Source organism: Salmo trutta, chromosome 3 (genome assembly GCF_901001165.1).
Source record: "Salmo trutta chromosome 3, fSalTru1.1, whole genome shotgun sequence".
In the NCBI taxonomy this organism is placed as follows: Eukaryota; Metazoa; Chordata; class Actinopteri; order Salmoniformes; family Salmonidae; genus Salmo; species Salmo trutta.
In genome coordinates this window covers 74,659,974-74,677,237 of record NC_042959.1, presented here as the reverse complement: position 1 = coordinate 74,677,237, position 17,264 = coordinate 74,659,974, and the positions used below count along the sequence as shown (strand labels likewise).

General features: G+C 46.5%; 1 protein-coding gene across 3 annotated transcripts; it reads right to left on the bottom strand.

Moving 5' to 3' along the window:
• Nucleotides 1–392: 392 nt before the first annotated feature.
• Nucleotides 393–17,105, bottom strand: LOC115189543 (regulation of nuclear pre-mRNA domain-containing protein 2). 3 transcript variants are annotated; one of them, XR_003876942.1, is made up of 11 exons: nucleotides 16,856–17,104; nucleotides 6,300–6,429; nucleotides 5,929–6,086; nucleotides 5,740–5,792; nucleotides 5,125–5,251; nucleotides 4,107–4,282; nucleotides 3,708–4,011; nucleotides 3,353–3,631; nucleotides 3,030–3,209; nucleotides 681–2,817; nucleotides 393–482 (listed from the first exon to the last, which is right to left on the bottom strand). XR_003876942.1 is itself a non-coding variant. In XM_029748168.1 (10 exons), the coding sequence occupies exons 1-10, from the start codon at nucleotides 17,040–17,042 to the stop codon at nucleotides 761–763; spliced, it is 3,651 nt and encodes a 1,216-aa protein (XP_029604028.1). In that variant the 5' UTR covers nucleotides 17,043–17,105; the 3' UTR covers nucleotides 393–760. The 3 variants fall into 3 exon arrangements, 1 of the variants encoding a protein (XP_029604028.1); XR_003876943.1 differs by having other exon boundaries at nucleotides 3,030–3,206; XM_029748168.1 differs by having other exon boundaries at nucleotides 393–2,817; nucleotides 16,856–17,105.
• Between the last annotated feature and the right edge of the window lie 159 nt (nucleotides 17,106–17,264).

Below are 17,264 nucleotides of genomic sequence, written 5' to 3'. Positions count from 1 at the left end.
GATGCACTGTGAGCACGTAGGGGTTATGGTGGAGAAACTCCACAACAGCACTGATCATAAAGTCAGCACTCATCTGGATAACCAAATCCTATTGACAAAAATGGTTGTATTTAGGACACACTCTCGGGGAGCAACTTTGTTCCTCAATCAAACCCCCTCCCATCTATCCCTCCCTCCCTCCCATCCCTCCAGCCCATCCAATCTATCCCTCCCTCCATCCATCCCATCTCTCCAGCCTATCCCATCTATCTCTCCCTCCATCCATCCCATCTCTCCAGCCTATCCCATCTATCTCTCGCTCTCTTTCTCTCTGAAAGTGTTTATATCAGCTTATTCACACAATACCGGAGGTAAGTAGAATTTTAGTGAAATAGAATAACCACCTGTTTCTATTTGATCTGTGCTTGTCGTCTTCCTTCTAGTTCACACCTCCATTACTCCCTCACTGCTTTAGTGAGGGGAAGCAGAGAACATTGTCGCTCCTGGGGATTGGAGGAGGGGAGGGGTGGCAGATTTGGTTTGGTTACCTATTTCATCCATAACACTGTGCATAATTGCTAAGCTGGTACTGTATTGTGGTGAGGTGACGAGCTAGTTTGTGTCAAGGTGCGATCAACTAAATGTAGTAAAACAAATGACTCCACTAGGATTAACATAGTGAGGACAGACTGGGCTCATACCATAAGGGTTCTACACATCTTCTCCCTGTGTCGGGTAGCTAGGTGTGTGGGTTGCTTTTCATTCAGCATGGGTTAACATTTCAATAGCGTGGGGGTAAGAAAGGTCTCTTGGGGGGGTAGAAGGGACCTCCTCGGCCCCCGCCAAATGGAGGGCCAGGACGCTTGCCCCCGCGGAACATGGGTGGCTCTCGGTTTAGGTGCGGGTGGAGAGGGGGGCCACGAGGGTGGAGTAGAGGTCTCTGGGGGATGGAGTTGATGGAGGGGCGGGGGTTGGGGGAGGGTAGGCGCAGGAGGGACGGCGAGGGACGGTGGGGATGGTTGGGGTTGGGGTGTCGGGGCTGGGCAGGCGGGCTAGCTGGAGGGTGCTGGAGCGGAGGAGCTTGGGGGCGAGGAAGCAGGGGGTCGCCTGAGGGAGAGGGAGGGGTGGAGGAGGAGGGAGAGGGGGATGGAGGAGGGAGGTTGATGCCATCCTTGACACGGCCCAATAAGGGAGGCGGGGCACCGGGGGTGCCGGGGCGGTGGAGAGGGGGTGCGTGGCGGGGAGCGAAATGCTCTTTGACTGTGCCGGGACGAGGCATCTTAGGGGGCTCCCCTAACAGAGAGGACATGAGGGGAGTGGGGCCACCTTTACCCCCCCTGGGTCCCCCTCCCATCCCCCCTCGGTCTCCTCCTCCGTCTGGGCGGACCTGGGGAGGGAGGGGCAGTTGGCGGTCAATGGGGACTAGAACCCCGCCTACCATGACTGCCGAGGGGGGGAGGAAGTTGCGCGGGGGTGGAGGGAGCTGGGGCATGGGAGGGGGTGGAGGGCGTGGGATGGGTGGAGGAGGGGAGTTGAAGAAGGGAGGAGGGGGGTGATGGTGGAGGTGTGAGGGGAGGGGACCCTGGGGGTTCTCCCCATGGTAGGGGGGCATCTGAAACTGGGGTGGGGGGCCGTGCGGATGAGGGTGGGGAGGGTGATTAGAATGAGGATGAGGGTGGTGGTGTGAGGTCGGGGGAGGCATGGTGGGTGAAGTCATGTCGTCAGAGCCGCCCTGAGGAGAAGGTGAGGGGGGCTGGGCATCCAGGTACCCTTCCTCATCGTACCACATCCCTCCGCCTGGCCTCCCCCCTTCTCCTCCACCCCCGCGACGCAGCCCTTGGCCAATCACGCGGATACTTTCCACCGTCTGGATGCGCTCTCCGGTTGGCTGGCGGTTTGAGAAGCCCCCCAGTGATTGGAAAGGTGCTCCCTCTGTGCAAGGCGACACCAGCGTCTCGATGCGGTGGTACTGCCCTCCCTCCCCGTCAGATGAGCCCCCACCATCCTCTCCTCCCCTCTTTCCCTTTTCATCCCTCGTTCCACTGATTCCTCCCTCCTCTGACCCGCTGCTGGTCTTGCGAGAACCTATGGACGCTCTCCTCTCTCCTTCGACTGATCTGTCATTCCCGTGACTCTTCCCGTGACTGTTCTGTCCATCCTTCTTGACCTTGCTGCTTCCCAGTGATGAAGAGCTAATCTTCCTCTTCGAATCTTCCTCCTTCAGCTTGGCGGCCTTCTTCCCCGCTCCGTAGCCTTGGAAACGAGAAGAGGAAGAGAGGAAGTCCACGTCGCTGCTGCTTCCTGTTGGGGTGATGACGGCGTCCCAAGGGTCACTGCGGTAGGCCGTGGGTGAAAGATCATGACCTATGGATGAGCCTAAGCTCTTGGGGTCACTGTTGAGGCCAAGGGGGTCAGAGGAGACACCCCCTGGTGTGTCCATGATTTCGTCCTGGGTGGGGGTGCCCCCGCTCTCATCCCTGACGGGGGTCCCGTCTACCCCGTCTCCCCCCAGCAGAGGGCTCCCATCCCCCAGGCCCAGACTGAACCCGGGGTTCCCCTGGAGGAAACGGTTGATCTTAGACTCTAGGCTGGGAGGAGAGACAGAGCGGCTAGGGAGAGGGGGAGGAGGAGGAGGGGAGGCCTCTCGGTTTTTCTCCCAATCCCTGGCTCCTCTGCTCCTCTCAGGTGTGTCTCGTTTGAGACTGTTGGTCAGGGGGGGTTTGGTGTTGCTAGGAGTGGTGGGTGTGGGGGGCCCCTTGGCTGCTGAGGAGTCTGGGGAGGCATGGGAGGAGGGGGCAGAGGAGGAGGAGCTACCAGACCTCAGCAGAGAGGACAGACCTGAGGAGAGAGAAGAGAAGATGGAGAGAAACAAAGATATGGGGAGGGAGAGAGAAAGTGGGGCGGGTGGAGATAATTACACCAGCAGATACACAAGTTACTCAGCATAAAAAGTGCCCCCCAAAACAATTCCAACAGAAGCCGTGCATATCCCATCTCAAAGTCTGTCTATAAATCTGCCTGTCTGGTTTACTATCTTGTGTGTGTCTCACCCTGTGTGTGGGTCTTTGACAGGGCGTTGAGGATGCCTTCAGGGGTGACGTTCACTCTGGACAGGATGCTGGCCAGGGCTGGGCTAGGAGGGGTGGGTCCAACTGGGGTTTTGGAGGAAGATGATTGGCCAGAGGGGGTGGTGGGAGTTCCAGGGGAGGGGCGAGACACAGGGCTGGCTGCTGAGAGAGACAGAGACACAGAGAGAAAGAGAGAGACAGAGAGAACAATCTTATGCAAACATGTTATAACATTTCTGTACCAGCATGTCACAGAATCCATATATTAACTCTGCTTATCTTGCCAAGTACAGACAAACACACACCTGTGTTCTTCATGGCTGATGTGATACTGCTCAGTATGGAGCTGATCTTGCCCAGGTCCACGTTGGCCAGGTTCATTCCCAGAGGAGCGGTCGGACCGCTAGGACCACTCACACCCGCGCTCGTAGGGGTGCTGGGGGTCACTGGCGTGGGGGTAGACATGGCTGCCTTTTTGAGAGGGGACTCGGTGGAGGTTCGAACGAGTGTGACAGGGGCGGGTTTTGCTGCGGTCTTGGAGCTGGTCACCTTGGAAACGGTGGCTGATGATGACTGCTTCTCAGCTGATGGAAACACAAGGGGTTAAAGTGTACATTTTGACAAGGTTTAGTCTCCTTGAGAATTCCCTACCCATCTCACCTGTGTTGGCTGTCTCCATGTCCTCCTCAGACAGATCCATGTCCTCCACATCTCTGTTGTCCCCCTCTCTCACAACCCCCATATCCCTCTCGTCCATGGCACTCCCATCCAGGTCCGGGTCAAAGCCCAGCCTACCCCCTCGGCCTCCTCCCAGCCCCAGGAAGGGGGAGTCAGAGCCGGTGGGTGAGGGAGCGTCCTCAGAGGGGGAGGGGATGGGAGAGTCCTCGGGACCGGGAAGGGAGGACTTGAGGGCATCCAGTTTACGTTTGAGGTTGACCACACGGTTGGCAAAGGTTTTATAGGCCTTAGAAAATTAGAACCATAGAATTAGATGTATTCGATTATTTATTTGATAGATGACAATCAGATTGATTGCCTGAATGACTGGTTAATACTCACGCTGGCCACGATCTTGACTTCCTTGTATTGCATCTCATAGAAGATGTCTGCGTTTCCCAGAGCCTCCAGCAGAGGGGGCCCTACAGGCATCTGGTTCTCCAGGAAACTGACAAACTCCTGCAGCTTCTGGCTGCCCTCTTCAAAGTCCTTGGCAAACTTGTTCCCTCCAGCCTTGTCTGGGGTAGAGATAAGTAATTTAAACAAGAGTACACAGAAGCCAGCCGCATCAATATGTCGGAGCCAGCGTGCATGTGCCCGGCCGCCACAAGGAGTCGCTAGAGCGCAATGGGACAAGGATATCCCAGCCGGCCAAACCCTCCCCTAACCCAGACGACGCTGGGCCAATTGTGCACCGCCTCATGGGTCTCCCGGTCGCGGCCGGCTGCGACACAACCCGGGGTCGAACCCGGATCTGTAGTGACACCTCTATCACTGATCAGTGTCTTAGACCGCCGCACCACTCAGGAGCGCTACTCTGATTGCTTTGCTTTACAATGTGCTTAATATTAGGAGAGCTGAGAAATAAATATAGGAGGCCTAGCCTATAGAAAGCTGATGGGATTCTCCTCTTTTTATTAGAGGCCATCAAAACTCTGTTTTCTCACACAATTGAATAGCATAGCCTATAGAAATGTTGTCCAACATGGGCTTATAGGAACATGTACTTTATTCTATGCATCAACCAGCTATGAGCTGGCTCTCGCTACACAACAGGTGATCCTATTCCCCTCAAACTCTTAATGCCAGGGCTCTCATGAAGTGTTTCATTTGACTTTCTATTGCATTGATGTCAGAGTGATTTGAGGGTCAATAGAGCGCTGAGTACCAGGCCATTAGCAAGTTTGGTAGGCTACTAATGACCATAGGGGACATCAGAGCGCCGTTTTGGAGACGCCTAGTTACCGTGATTCAACGGTCACGTGGAATTTGACTGCAGTCATGACCCGTGACTGCCGGTAATACAGTCACCGTAACCCTAGGCATGACCCCTGGCCTTAACCCTGTTTTGACCACTGACCTTTGAGTCTCTTGAGGGCCTCCGTGCTGCAGACGTCCACTCTGAGAGCTGTCAGCTGGGTCTCCCTCAGCTCCTCCTCCTCCACCACCCGTTTGAAGCCCGCCAGCTGCTCGATGAACGACTGGGGCTGGAGAGAGAGGGGGAAGGAAAGAGGGAGGGCGTGGGGAAGGAGGGAAAGAGTATTATTGTGTGCATCTCCATCAAGGGCCAATCATCAGTTGAAACAATAAAGCATCATCCCACCACTGTTTGGGTAAAAAGCTGAGGGATGGGCTGAAGAAATGGAACCACTCAAATTCATTGACAGAGCTATGGATACAAGGACTGACCATCCATGATATCAACATTATCGTTTTAACCATGTTGAGGCTATATAGTGTTCGATTACATTTGTTGTTTAGAAATATTGGAGTAAAACAAGCTTATATTTGGGGTTCTGATGGGGTGTGACAGTTGAACTAAGCTCATGAGGCATTTATTAAAGTTATATTCTTCAAGAATCAATGGGTACAAATCATTCATTTATCAAAACCAAAAATGGATGTAGCAACTGCAGATTACCCCTTTAAAAAGGGTAAAAGCAATTTAGCAGAGGACAGAATAAAATACACTTACTATGAAATCAGCCACAATCTTGGACTTCAGGGCAGCTTTGGGGTTGACTGGGGCTACAGGACAAAACCACAACACAACACACTGACCTGTTGACTCATACAGACACAGAGGTTACAAAAATAGAGAGAGACGGCAAAAGGAAAAGATGGTGACAGAGGAGAGAAAGAAATAGGAGCATAGGAGACTGACCTGGCGGAGGAGGCGTCTCTTTAGCCTTCTCTTTCTCCCTCTCTCTCTCCTTCTTGGCCAGGTTGGCTTTGAGCTGGGTGATGAGTTCCTCAGGATAGACGTTCCTCTCCTCCCAGATAGTGAAGATCCGCTCCACTGAATTACGCACCTTCGGGTCTCTGGCAAGACACCAGGTCAAAGGGCAAGAGGTTAGAAGGGCACAGATTCAGTCAGCAAGAGATTGGTGGTCAATTTCATCATACATGGGCTAATCCTAACTTCCACCTAAATCAGATGTTCACTTAGACTCCCCATTGACAATTAAAGCGTGCCTCAAATGGAAGTTAGGATGTGCCTCACAATATTCATATAATCCAGCACAGTTCACTCACTTGACCATTAGTGCAGCGTTGGGGAGCACCTCAGCGAAGGCTGAGCGGTAGACGATGGCGTTCTTTCTCTTGCAGTTCTGGATTACATCATTGGCTAGATAGAACAGATTCAGACGGTGGTTGGTGTCCGCTGATGGAGAGAAGGAGAGGAAGACAGGGAAGAAGAAGAATAGGTGGAGGAGGAAGAGGGTTAGTGGGTCCTCAGAAGCCTGATGTTTAACCACCTCAAAAACCTTAACCTGCCGAAGCCTAGACCACCCGAAGCCTAGACCACCCTCGCACAGTGGATGACCAGCCTAAACCTAGACCGCCCAGTGGATGACCAGCCTAAACCTAGACCGCCCAGTGGATGACCAGCCTAAACCTAGACCGCCCAGTGGATGACCAGCCTAAACCTAGACCGCCCAGTGGATGACCAGCCTAAACCTAGACCGCCCAGTGGATGACCAGCCTAAACCTAGGCCGCCCTCGCCCAGTGGATGACCAACCTAAACCGCCCTCGCCCAGTGGATGACCAGCCTAAACCTAGACTGCCCTGTGGAAGACCTATTAGCTCATGCATGCATTTTCTAATCAATTCTGGAAATATAGCAAAACCAACCAGTGTCCATGGGAAACTTCACTGAAATGACAAACAGTGCAGTGCTTTTACTAAGTGACAGTCAGATGTCATGACAAGCTGATATTCACTTTTCTATCTAAAGCATAATTAACGCACAGACAAAACGTCATTACTGCAGCGCACACTTTTTTCAACTGACAACTTCAACTGAAGCCCTGTGTTACAGGCAAGGCTAAGACATGGAAACCAAACAGGTTTGTCATGCAGGTAAATGGAGTCCAACATAAAGGAAGCCTGGTGGTTGGGAGAAAAACACAGCTTGAACTAGAGGTCGACCGATTATGATTTTTCAACGCCGATACCGATTACTGGAGGACCAAAAAACCCGCTACTGATTAATCGGCCGATTTTTACAATTTATTTGTAATAATGACAATTACAACAATACTGAATGAACACTTATTTTAACTTAATATAATACATCAATAAAATCAATTTAGCCTGAAATAAATAATGAAACATGTTCAATTTGGTTTAAATAATGCAAAAACAAAGTGTTGGAGAAGAAAGTAAAAGTGCAATATGTGCCATGTAAGAAAGCTAACGTTTAAGTTCCTTGCTCAGAACATATGAAAGCTGGTGGTTCCTTTTAACATGAGTCTTCAATATTCCCAGGTAAGAAGTCTTAGGTTGTAGTTATTATAGGAATTGTAGGACTATTTCTCTCTATACAGCCACCCTCAAAGCAGCGTTACCCATGCAGAGCAAGGGGAACAACTACTCCAAGTCTCAGAGCGAGTGACGTTTGAAACGCTATTAGCGCGCACCCCGCTAACTAGCTAGCCATTTCACATCGGTTACACCAGCCTAATCTCGGGAGTTGATAGGCTTGAAGTCATAAACAGTGCAATGCTTGAAGCATTGCGTAGAACTGCTGGCAAAACGCACGAAAGTGCTGTTTGAATGAATGCTTACGAGCCTGCTGGTGCCTACCACCGCTCAGTCAGACTGCTCTATGAAATATCAAATCATAGACTTAATTATAATATAATAAACACACAGAAATACGAGCCTTAGGTCATTAATATGGTCGAATCTGGAAACTATAATTTCGAAAACAAAACGATTATTCTTTCAGTGAAATACGGAACCGTTCCGTATTTTATCTAACAGGTGGCATCCCTAAGTCTAAATATTGCTGTTACATTGTACAACCTTCAATGTTATGTCATAATTACGTAAAATTCTGGCAAATTAGTTTGCAACGAGCCAGGCGGCCCAAACTGTTGCATATACCCTGACTCTGCGTGCAATGAACGCAAGAGAAGTGACACAATTTCACCTGGTTAATATTGCCTGCTAACCTGGATTTATTTTAGCCAAATATGCAGGTTTAAAAATATATACTTCTGTGTATTGATTTTAAGAAAGGCATTGATGTTTATGGTTAGGTACAGTCGTGCAACGATTGTGCTTTTTTCGCAAATGAGCTTTTGTTAAATCATCCCCCGTTTGGCGAAGTTGGCTGACTTTATTAGGAAGAAATAAATAGTCTTCAAACAGTTCGCAACAAACCAGGTGGCCCAAACTGCTGCATATACCCTGACTCTGTTGCAAGAGGTGACACATTTTCCCTAGTTAAAAGAAATGCATGTTAGCAGGCAATATGCAGGTTTAAAAATATATACTTGTGTATTGGACACGCTAGATAAACTAGTAATATCATCAACCATGTGTAGTTAACTAGTGATTATGATTGATTGTTTTTTATAAGATAAGTTTAATGCTAGCTAGCAACTTACCTTGGCTTCTTACTGCATTCGCGTAACAGGCAGGCTCCTCGTGGAGTGCAATGTAAAGCAGGTGGTTAGAGCGTTGGACTAGTTAACCGTAAGGTAGCAAGATTGAATCCCTGAGCTGACAAGGTAAAAATCTGTCGTTCTGCCCCTGAACAAGGCACTTAACCAACCGTTCCTAGGCCGTCATTGAAACTTTCTTATTTAAGAACACAGACTTGCCTAGTTAAATAAAGGTGTACAAAAAATATTTTTAAAAAGATTAAAACATTTTTTATTGAATTAAAAAAGAATAATATTAAAAAAAAGCTACAACATAAAAAAAAAGGCTAAAAAAATATTAAAATAAAAAAATATAAAAACAAAAAATACATCTAAAAATGTTTTGGGCAAATCGGAGTCCAAAAATACCGATTGTTATGAAACCTTGAAATCGGCCCTAATTAATCGGCCATTCCGATTAATCGGTCGCCCTCTAGCTTGAACGGCAATATAAAGGCTCTAACATCTCCCTCCTTGAATATATGAAGATCCAGTTCAACATGTTCAAAGATGCAGCATGCAACACGGTTGTCACAATGTCAATAATAATGTTCAGCACCGCCACCTATTCATTCATGACACATTGTTTTCAGACAGATGAACAGAGCAGACAGCGTCGTCACACTCTGACACAAGACAACGTTCATGACATTCATGTAATTAAAAAAATGTAAATGAATCAAAGCTGGAGAATGTCATACATTCAAAAGCCTGCACACCCAGAGTTAAGGTATTCAAAGTGATCAGCTGATGGAGTAGGGAATACGGACACAGATCAGGTTCTGATCCAAACAAGACTAGAAACGGTATGTACAAGTCCCACAATATCAATTAGGGTCATTGAAGCCTTATTGATAAACTGAAAGTGATATTAGCCTACGCCCTACAGCCTCAGCATCTTGTGCAGGACAGCTGTGATGACTAGTGTAAACCAACTAAGTAGGGTATATCTTAGTAAATGGTAACAAAATAAAACAGAGATACATTACCACCTTGTAACATAAAATAACAATACAGAAGCCTTTCATACATCTCAGTTGTGTCCAAGTGGAGAACGGTTAGCAAGTCAAAGGAGAGAGAAACGTCCCCACTGGCGAGTTGGAAAGTATACAACCAGGGCAGGAAGTGATGAAGACTGAGCACAGAACAGAAAACAACAAGCTCTATGCTGTCTACAGTACACAAACCAAACAGCATGGGCTCCCGAGTGGCGCAGCGGTCTAAGGCACTGCATCTCACTGAAAGAGGCGTCACTACAGTCCCTGGCCCAGCGTGGTCCAGGTTTGGCCGGGGTAGGCAGTCATTGTAAATAAGAACAAATTCTTAACTGACTTGCCTAGCACTACGGATTGAATCGAGCCCCGAAGATATCCAATGAATGTAACAATGATTTCTAATTCATATCCAAAGTTTATTACATGAAACGGCTCTTCTTCGAAAAGATCCTGGAGTCAAAAAATAGAACTTGCTAAAGTCTAGGCCTGTCTGAGTTGCACAGGAGTGGTGGGGAAGGGGAAACAGTTCAAAATATCAAATAAACAAATCGCTTTCAATAGCAAAAGTGTCCCAGCTTCCTTCCCTGGCTTAAGCTACAGTGGGGGGGAAAAGTATTTGATCCCCTGCTGATTTTGTACGTTTGCCCACTGACAAAGAAAGGATCAGTCTATAATTTTAATGGTAGGTTTATTTCAACAGTGAGAGACAGAATAACAACAAAAATATCCAGAAAAACGCATGTCAGAAATGTTATAAATTGATTTGCATTTTAATGAGGGAAATAAGTATTTGACCCCCTCTCAATCAGAAAGATTTCTGGCTCCCAGGTGTCTTTTATACAGGTAATGAGCTGAGATTAGGAGCACACTCTTAAAGGGAGTGCTCCTAACCGCAGCTTGTAACCTGTAAAAAAGACACCTGTCCACAGAAGCAATCAATCAATCAATCAGATTCCAAACTCTCCACCATGGCCAAGACCAAAGAGCTCTCCAAGGATGTCAGGGACAAGATTGTAGACCTACACAAGGCTGGAATAAGCTACAAGACCATCGCCAAGCAGCTTGGTGAGAAGGTGACAACATTTGGTGCGATTATTCGCAAATGGAAGAAACACAAAAGAACTGTCAATATCCCTCAGCCTGGGGCTCCATGCAAGATCTCACCTCGTGGAGTTGCAATGATCATGACAATGGTGAGGAATCAGCCCAGAACTACACGGGAGGATCTTGTCAATGATCTCAAGGCAGCTGGGACCATAGTCACCAAGAAAACAATTGGTAACACACTACGCTGTGAAGGACTGAAATCCTGCAGCGCCCGCAAGGTCCCCCTGCTCAAGAATACATATACATGCCCGACTGAAGTTTGCCAATGAACATCTGAATGACTCAGAGGACAACTGGTGAAAGTGTTGTGGTCAGATGAGACCAAAATGGAGCTCTTTGACATCAACTCAACGTGTTTGGAGGAGGAGGAATGCTGCCTAGGACCCCAAGAACACCATCCCCACCGTCAAACATGGAGGTGGAAACATTATGCTTTGGGGATCATTTTCTGCTAAGGGGACAGGACAATTTCACCGCATCAAAAGGACGATGGACCGTCAAATCTTGGGTGAGAACCTCCTTCCCTCAGGCAGGGCATTGAAAATGGGTCGTGGATGGGTATTCCAGCATGACAATGACCCAAAACACATGGCCAAGGCAACAAAGGAGTGGCTCAAGAAGAAGCACATTAAGGTCCTGGAGTGGCCTAGCCAGTCTCCAGACCTTAATCCCATAGAAAATCTGTGGAGGGAGCTGAAGGTTCGAGTTGCCAAACGTCAGCCTCGAAACCTTAATGACTTGGAGAAGATCTGCAAAGATCAGTGGGACAAAATCCCTCCTGAGATGTGTGCAAACCTGGTGGCCAACTACAAGAAATGTCTGACCTCTGTGATTGCCAACAAGGGTTTTGCCACCAAGTACTAAGTCATGTTTTGAAGAGGGGTCAAATACTTATTTCCTTCATTAAAATGCAAATCATTTTATAAAATTTTTGACATGTGTTTTTCTGGATTTTTTTGTTGTTATTCTGTCTCTCACTGTTCAAATAAACCTACCATTAAAATTATAGACTGATCATTTCTTTGTAAGTGGGCAAACGTACAAAATCAGCAGGGGATCAAATACTTCCCCCCCCACTGTATATTGTAAAGACGAATACTTGCAAATCTTCAGTTGAGAATATTGCAGAATGATTAGGACTAGGACATGTGATTGGGTGTAGATGTGGGGCCTTGGATGGAACACCTGTTGCATCACTGTTCTACTGCATCACTGTTCTACTGCATCACTGTTCTACTGCATCACTGTTCTACTGCAGCTGACACCGTAGTCTAGGTGGACACAGACTCATTTCAACAGACCAAAGAACACAGACACTCTGGTCAAACTGTCCACGTCTGGGGGTTTAAAGTTTCAACCTCCAAAGCCATAGTGATGGGGGGATATATATAGTTACATATCAGGATATTCTTTTTGATGTTGTTTTGACAATGTTGCAATATTATTTTGGGCTAGTTGGCGGCACGTGCAACAAAACTCCAGTATTTTTCCATAGCTTGTTCTCAATCATTTTAAATAGGGAACCAATTGTTTTCAGCACTTTTATTTCCATGACTGATCACAACTTTCTCATGGCCCTCTAGTGCCTCTGCAGTGGACATATGGTGAGCAATATGTTTGGAACTTCAAATCGCAATAAAATCTTAGTATCAAAATCGCAATAGACATAGTATCAGCACCAAAGTATGGTGATAATATGGTATTGTGAGGTCCCTGGCAATTTCCAACCCTCGCAGTCTGCTTGGCCAGGCAGACTGCGATGCCACGTAAACCACCAGATAGCAATCATGGGCAAATGATGCATGTCAACTGGAATTACAACAGCATTAAGCTTAGCGTACCTCTAAGAGGGACCGCCCAGTTTGCAGAAATTGGTTCCCAAACCTTTTCTGTTCCGTGACCCACATAAAAGCTTTTCAGTACCACCACCGGGGGGGGGGGGGGGGACCAGTGGTTCCTCCTGACCCAACACAGAAATCACTGACCTAGTACAAGCGAGCCAGTACCAGATATTTTGGGTACCTAATTAACATGCTTTTAGCCTTCCAAACCAAACCGTGATGAACTGAAGTTGTAGTGGCACAATATGTGTACCACTACCTGCACCAGCTCAGGTACAGTATGATTCACTCTGCAAGTGGAAAAAAGGTATGTGTTCAGAAACGGAACATCACATAGGCCTCTACTACTGTAAACAATAAACACTTATGTGTTTTCTCAATCTGTTATTTCCAGTTGGTCATGCAACACATTACAACAGTATTTTCTCTGGAAGATTTCTTTTTCATTGGGGGGAGACCCAATAACATATGTTAAAATTATTTTAAATATTTGACCATGCATATAGCATATGCATGGTCCATATTATCAGGTATGCTATTAGCATTATCACCTGTAGCCCAACTGATGCAGCATAGTGGCTATAAATAAATAGGCTGAAGCATAGGGTTGCTTATCTGCATTTACCCTATTGGCCTAATCATTAGCTAGATCCTAAATGTAATCTTTTAACTAGTTATCCTATTAGTGAAATATCCCAAAAAACTTGCATAAATAGTGAATATAATGTAGCCCTTCCTACCTGTTAGGGTAACCTGGGGTATTCCTGCCACCCGGGGTAACGCAACCCCCCTGCTGCTACTTCTTACCGAAACCACTTCATGTCACGCCCCCCCCCAACACTTTCCCTGGTTGCCACTGTTCTTGCTCAACTAAAAATGGCATCGGTTTCAGCACCATTTTTTTGGTCACCCTCCCAAAAACAAGCGAAGTAGGGTGTCGTTTCACACTAAGGTACCTTACAATTGACTGTGTTACATTTAGCCCCACTCTCCCCTATACACTCACAGTAAATTGCAGTGATAATGTGCTTAACCATGATGCTGCTAAAACCTCTGTGGTGCAGTTCGCACATATTCAGGAGTTAAGAAATAAATAAAGTAGGAATGGAAAGCTGGCAACCCCCTCTTTTTAACAAAGGCCATTAAAACTGCTTTTCCCTGCGATTGCAAGAATTTTTGTGCATCCATTTGTCAGAATGCAGGTTTCCCTCCCTATAGCACTCATAACATGAATGAATCTCACGAGGGAAATATATTAACTATTCTACTATGCGGTTATCTGATTTGTCTAGTCATTACATTTTGTTTGCAGGAAAAAAGTAAATGTGGACTGGACTGTTCTAGCATCAGTGTGCCTCGACAGAAATATGTATGTTTCATATTTTTGGGGCGTGGCAGCAATGATCTTGTCGTGGCACAGCGCCACAGTTAAATGAGTGCAGCGGAAACACTGCATTACAACACAACCCTTGGAGCTGAACTGTTAACACGGCCATCCAACATTCAGTGAAAATTAAAACTTTTGAGTTGAAAGTTTAACCTTGACAACGAAGCCTACAACTCACCAAGTTTATCTTTAGTTGACTGAGTTCAAAAGCTAGTTTGAATGTTTGAGGACATCATACATAAAGCACAGCACCATAGACAACATATATACATGTGGTTGAGCCAATGACAGGGACAGAGAGAGATGGGAACACAATGCAACCTTGCAAATGTTAAGTCTACTGCAGTGCAATTAATTTTAAGTTAAGGAAAACTGCTCAGGGCAATGAAAGCGTTGAAAACCAGCTAAACCTTTATAGATGGAGGCAAGGAAAGTGGGCAACATCAGTTTCCATAAACAACAAAAAACTGGCATATCTATTTCCATGGCATATCCATATCCCACCATGCACTTCATAAAATAACCCCTCAAAAACACAATGAATGACATTGTCAAAGTTTAGGTCTAGGCCTACTCTAACTAGCTAAGAATTTTACCCCAGTGTTTGACAAACATAGACAGCTATGCCAAACACTGGAGTTAAGATCTTAGCTTGGTCTACCCAGGGGCATTGCGAGGGGTGGTGGGTCAGAGCGCTGTCAATCTGGCTCAGATTGGAGAGAAAGGGCAGTGAGTTTATTCTGGCGGGAAGGCTGTTTGATTGGCTGGCTGGCTTTTTGGGGACTACGGAGAGCCCAGCATGACTTCTCTCTCAGTTGAGTTGACAAAAGCAGTGCAGAGGTGGAAAATTGCTAGGTAACTGCTGTTTGACTTGACAGAAAACTAAACTAGTTTCCCAGTGTATAGCCAGTGTAGGTGTTTATAGCTTAAGGCTATGGCATGTGTTTGTTCTAGAATGTTATGCATGTCCCTTATTGACTGAGGTGAATGAAGCTACATCAGCCAAAGTGATAATGGCTGGAGTTATTTTTGCCATTCCCCAAATAGCATTTTAGAGCTTTTAGATTGTATTGAAACATACATCTTAAACATGTCTTGGATGGGGGAGTTACCACTGGACTTGGTGGTAGTATCTAACTTGAATACGGATCAATATGGATCACTTCACATGTATTTATTTTAATACATTTGGGCAGATACAAATGAACAGTTGAAACAGCAGAGGTGGCAACAAGTCTCAGAGTGGTAGGGCTCATCTTTTCCACTGGGCCTGGAGTTCTTCCTGATCTGGTAACCTAACCAGGTAAAACACCAGACCTTATGACAGTGATTAATCAGTTGGAAAAAGGTTTTATATGGACTATAATGGGACCAGTTTTTCTAATCAGGTCAGAAAACTCCTGGCCCTGGGGAGGATGAAACCCCTGTCAGACTGCAGCAACCTTGTACTTGTTCATATGAATTATGTTTTAAAACACAGACCACTATGATTGGACAATAGAACTCTGGGCTGAGCTTGCTTTATACAGGCTTGTATCATGTAGACGGTAACTCTTATGTAATCACTATTGTGTTGACTAATTATTTCCAGTTTTAATCACCTTGGATTGAAAAGGTCTAGGTAGCCTAACCAGCCCAAGTTTGAATATAAATCCAACTTGATCACATGTTCTCCTAATGCAAACATATGGGCCATAAATACATAACGTTACAGCTTTGTTTATCCTGGCCAGGGGAATAGGGCGCATAGTAGACCGTGTGTTGTTAGTAGCCTACAGATTATCAGACTGAGCAATCGTCTCGTTTTCTTCACATACAGCATACCAGATCGCTAATGTTTAGGTGTAGGATGCTGCAACATTCATGTAAAGAGTTTTTGCTTGTGTCTGTCGGGGCTGATGTGTTATCATATTTGCTAAATAAATAGGCCTATGCAGGAAAGTGGTGAGCGCTTTGCTGGATGTGCGATTGGTCAAGACACACACCGAACATGCAGTTATCCGATGTGCGAGTTGACGAATCATGAGGAAAATATGCCCCCCCCCCCCCCCCCCCAAAAAAAACTACTTTGTCCCCCTTTTGAATTGCTTTTGTCGATATTTTGTATTAAAGTAAACCAGATAGCCACCCGTTTGCCGGCGGCACAAACAGTTATGCAATACGTCGTATTTTAAGCCAATTTAACGCTTTTTGTTGTACAATTTGCTAATTTCCCATGGCCACATGACTGGTGTTGGCCCCCTCTTTGCCACCCCGTTAAAACAACCATACAATCGACCCTGGGCCTAACCCAGATTTCTTCCTAAAGGCCGATTTTTCAGACCACTTGCTTACCCAGCAACATGTATCACCTGTGCTCTGTCAACACTACCCCCATTTTAACTCTAGTTCAAACACATTTGATAGTTTGGCTAGCTAGCTAATTACCTGGCTCCTCTATCCTCTGCAGTTCTGCAAAAACATAGTGCATGCGATGCGCACTAAACAGGTCCAATGTCGAACCACATGTGCAGACAGGTCAGGTTCGAGCAAACTAAATTCATCACACGTCGCTAGTTAACGTTAATATACATAACGATATGCTGAACTGCAGCTACTGGTAGGTACTAACTACCTTACTATAACTAGTTAGTTACATTAGCTTGCAAGGCAGCTAACTATATGTACAAAGCACACGTTTTATTACCCATCTTATTTTAGCTATGCATGAACTTTATGGAGTCAACATTTTTAGGTAACACATTAGGAACATCATTGATTAGCTAACGTGTGTATAGTAGCAGGGAAAGCTAGCTAACGAATGACAAGCTAACGTTAGCTACTCACATTTCTTGAGCCACTTCATCCAGTACCGAACGATAAGGCTGTGATACTTTTTATTTTCAATGCACCAGGTCGACAGCCCCTGTATAGACTCCATAGTGTTGGAAACTCCTTGAAATCTTCGGTCCAGGGTGGCCTCCAAAGCGCCGCGGCCACCGTGGCCGCTAACGGCTCCAGAACCCGCCGCCATTTTTCCAGTTCTCTCTGGTACTGCAGACACGGACACCGCAGTGAGTCATGAAGGTAGCAAAAGTGTGACAGACAGGCGAAAGGAGACACGCCCCCTACAGATCCAGGGTCAGATTCTGAAAACTGACCTAATAACAGTTGAGGGCCAGGCAACTTCAACAGTTTGACCAATATTTACCAGCCGAAAGGGGTGTGTTAAATTGGTTGCATTCAATCGCAAGCA

Excerpts from the sequence above, each read along its gene's own strand:
- LOC115189543 (XM_029748168.1), bottom strand. The coding sequence starts at position 17,042 with ATGGCGGCGGGTTCTGGAGCCGTTAGCGGCCACGGTGGCCGCGGCGCT. Across the intron at positions 5,252-5,739 it reads AGATTGTGGCTGATTTCATA|CCCCAGTCGTTCATCGAGCA; the intron begins GTAAGTGTATTT and ends CTCTCTCTCCAG. Across the intron at positions 3,632-3,707 it reads CATGGAGACAGCCAACACAG|CTGAGAAGCAGTCATCATCA; the intron begins GTGAGATGGGTA and ends TGTTTCCATCAG.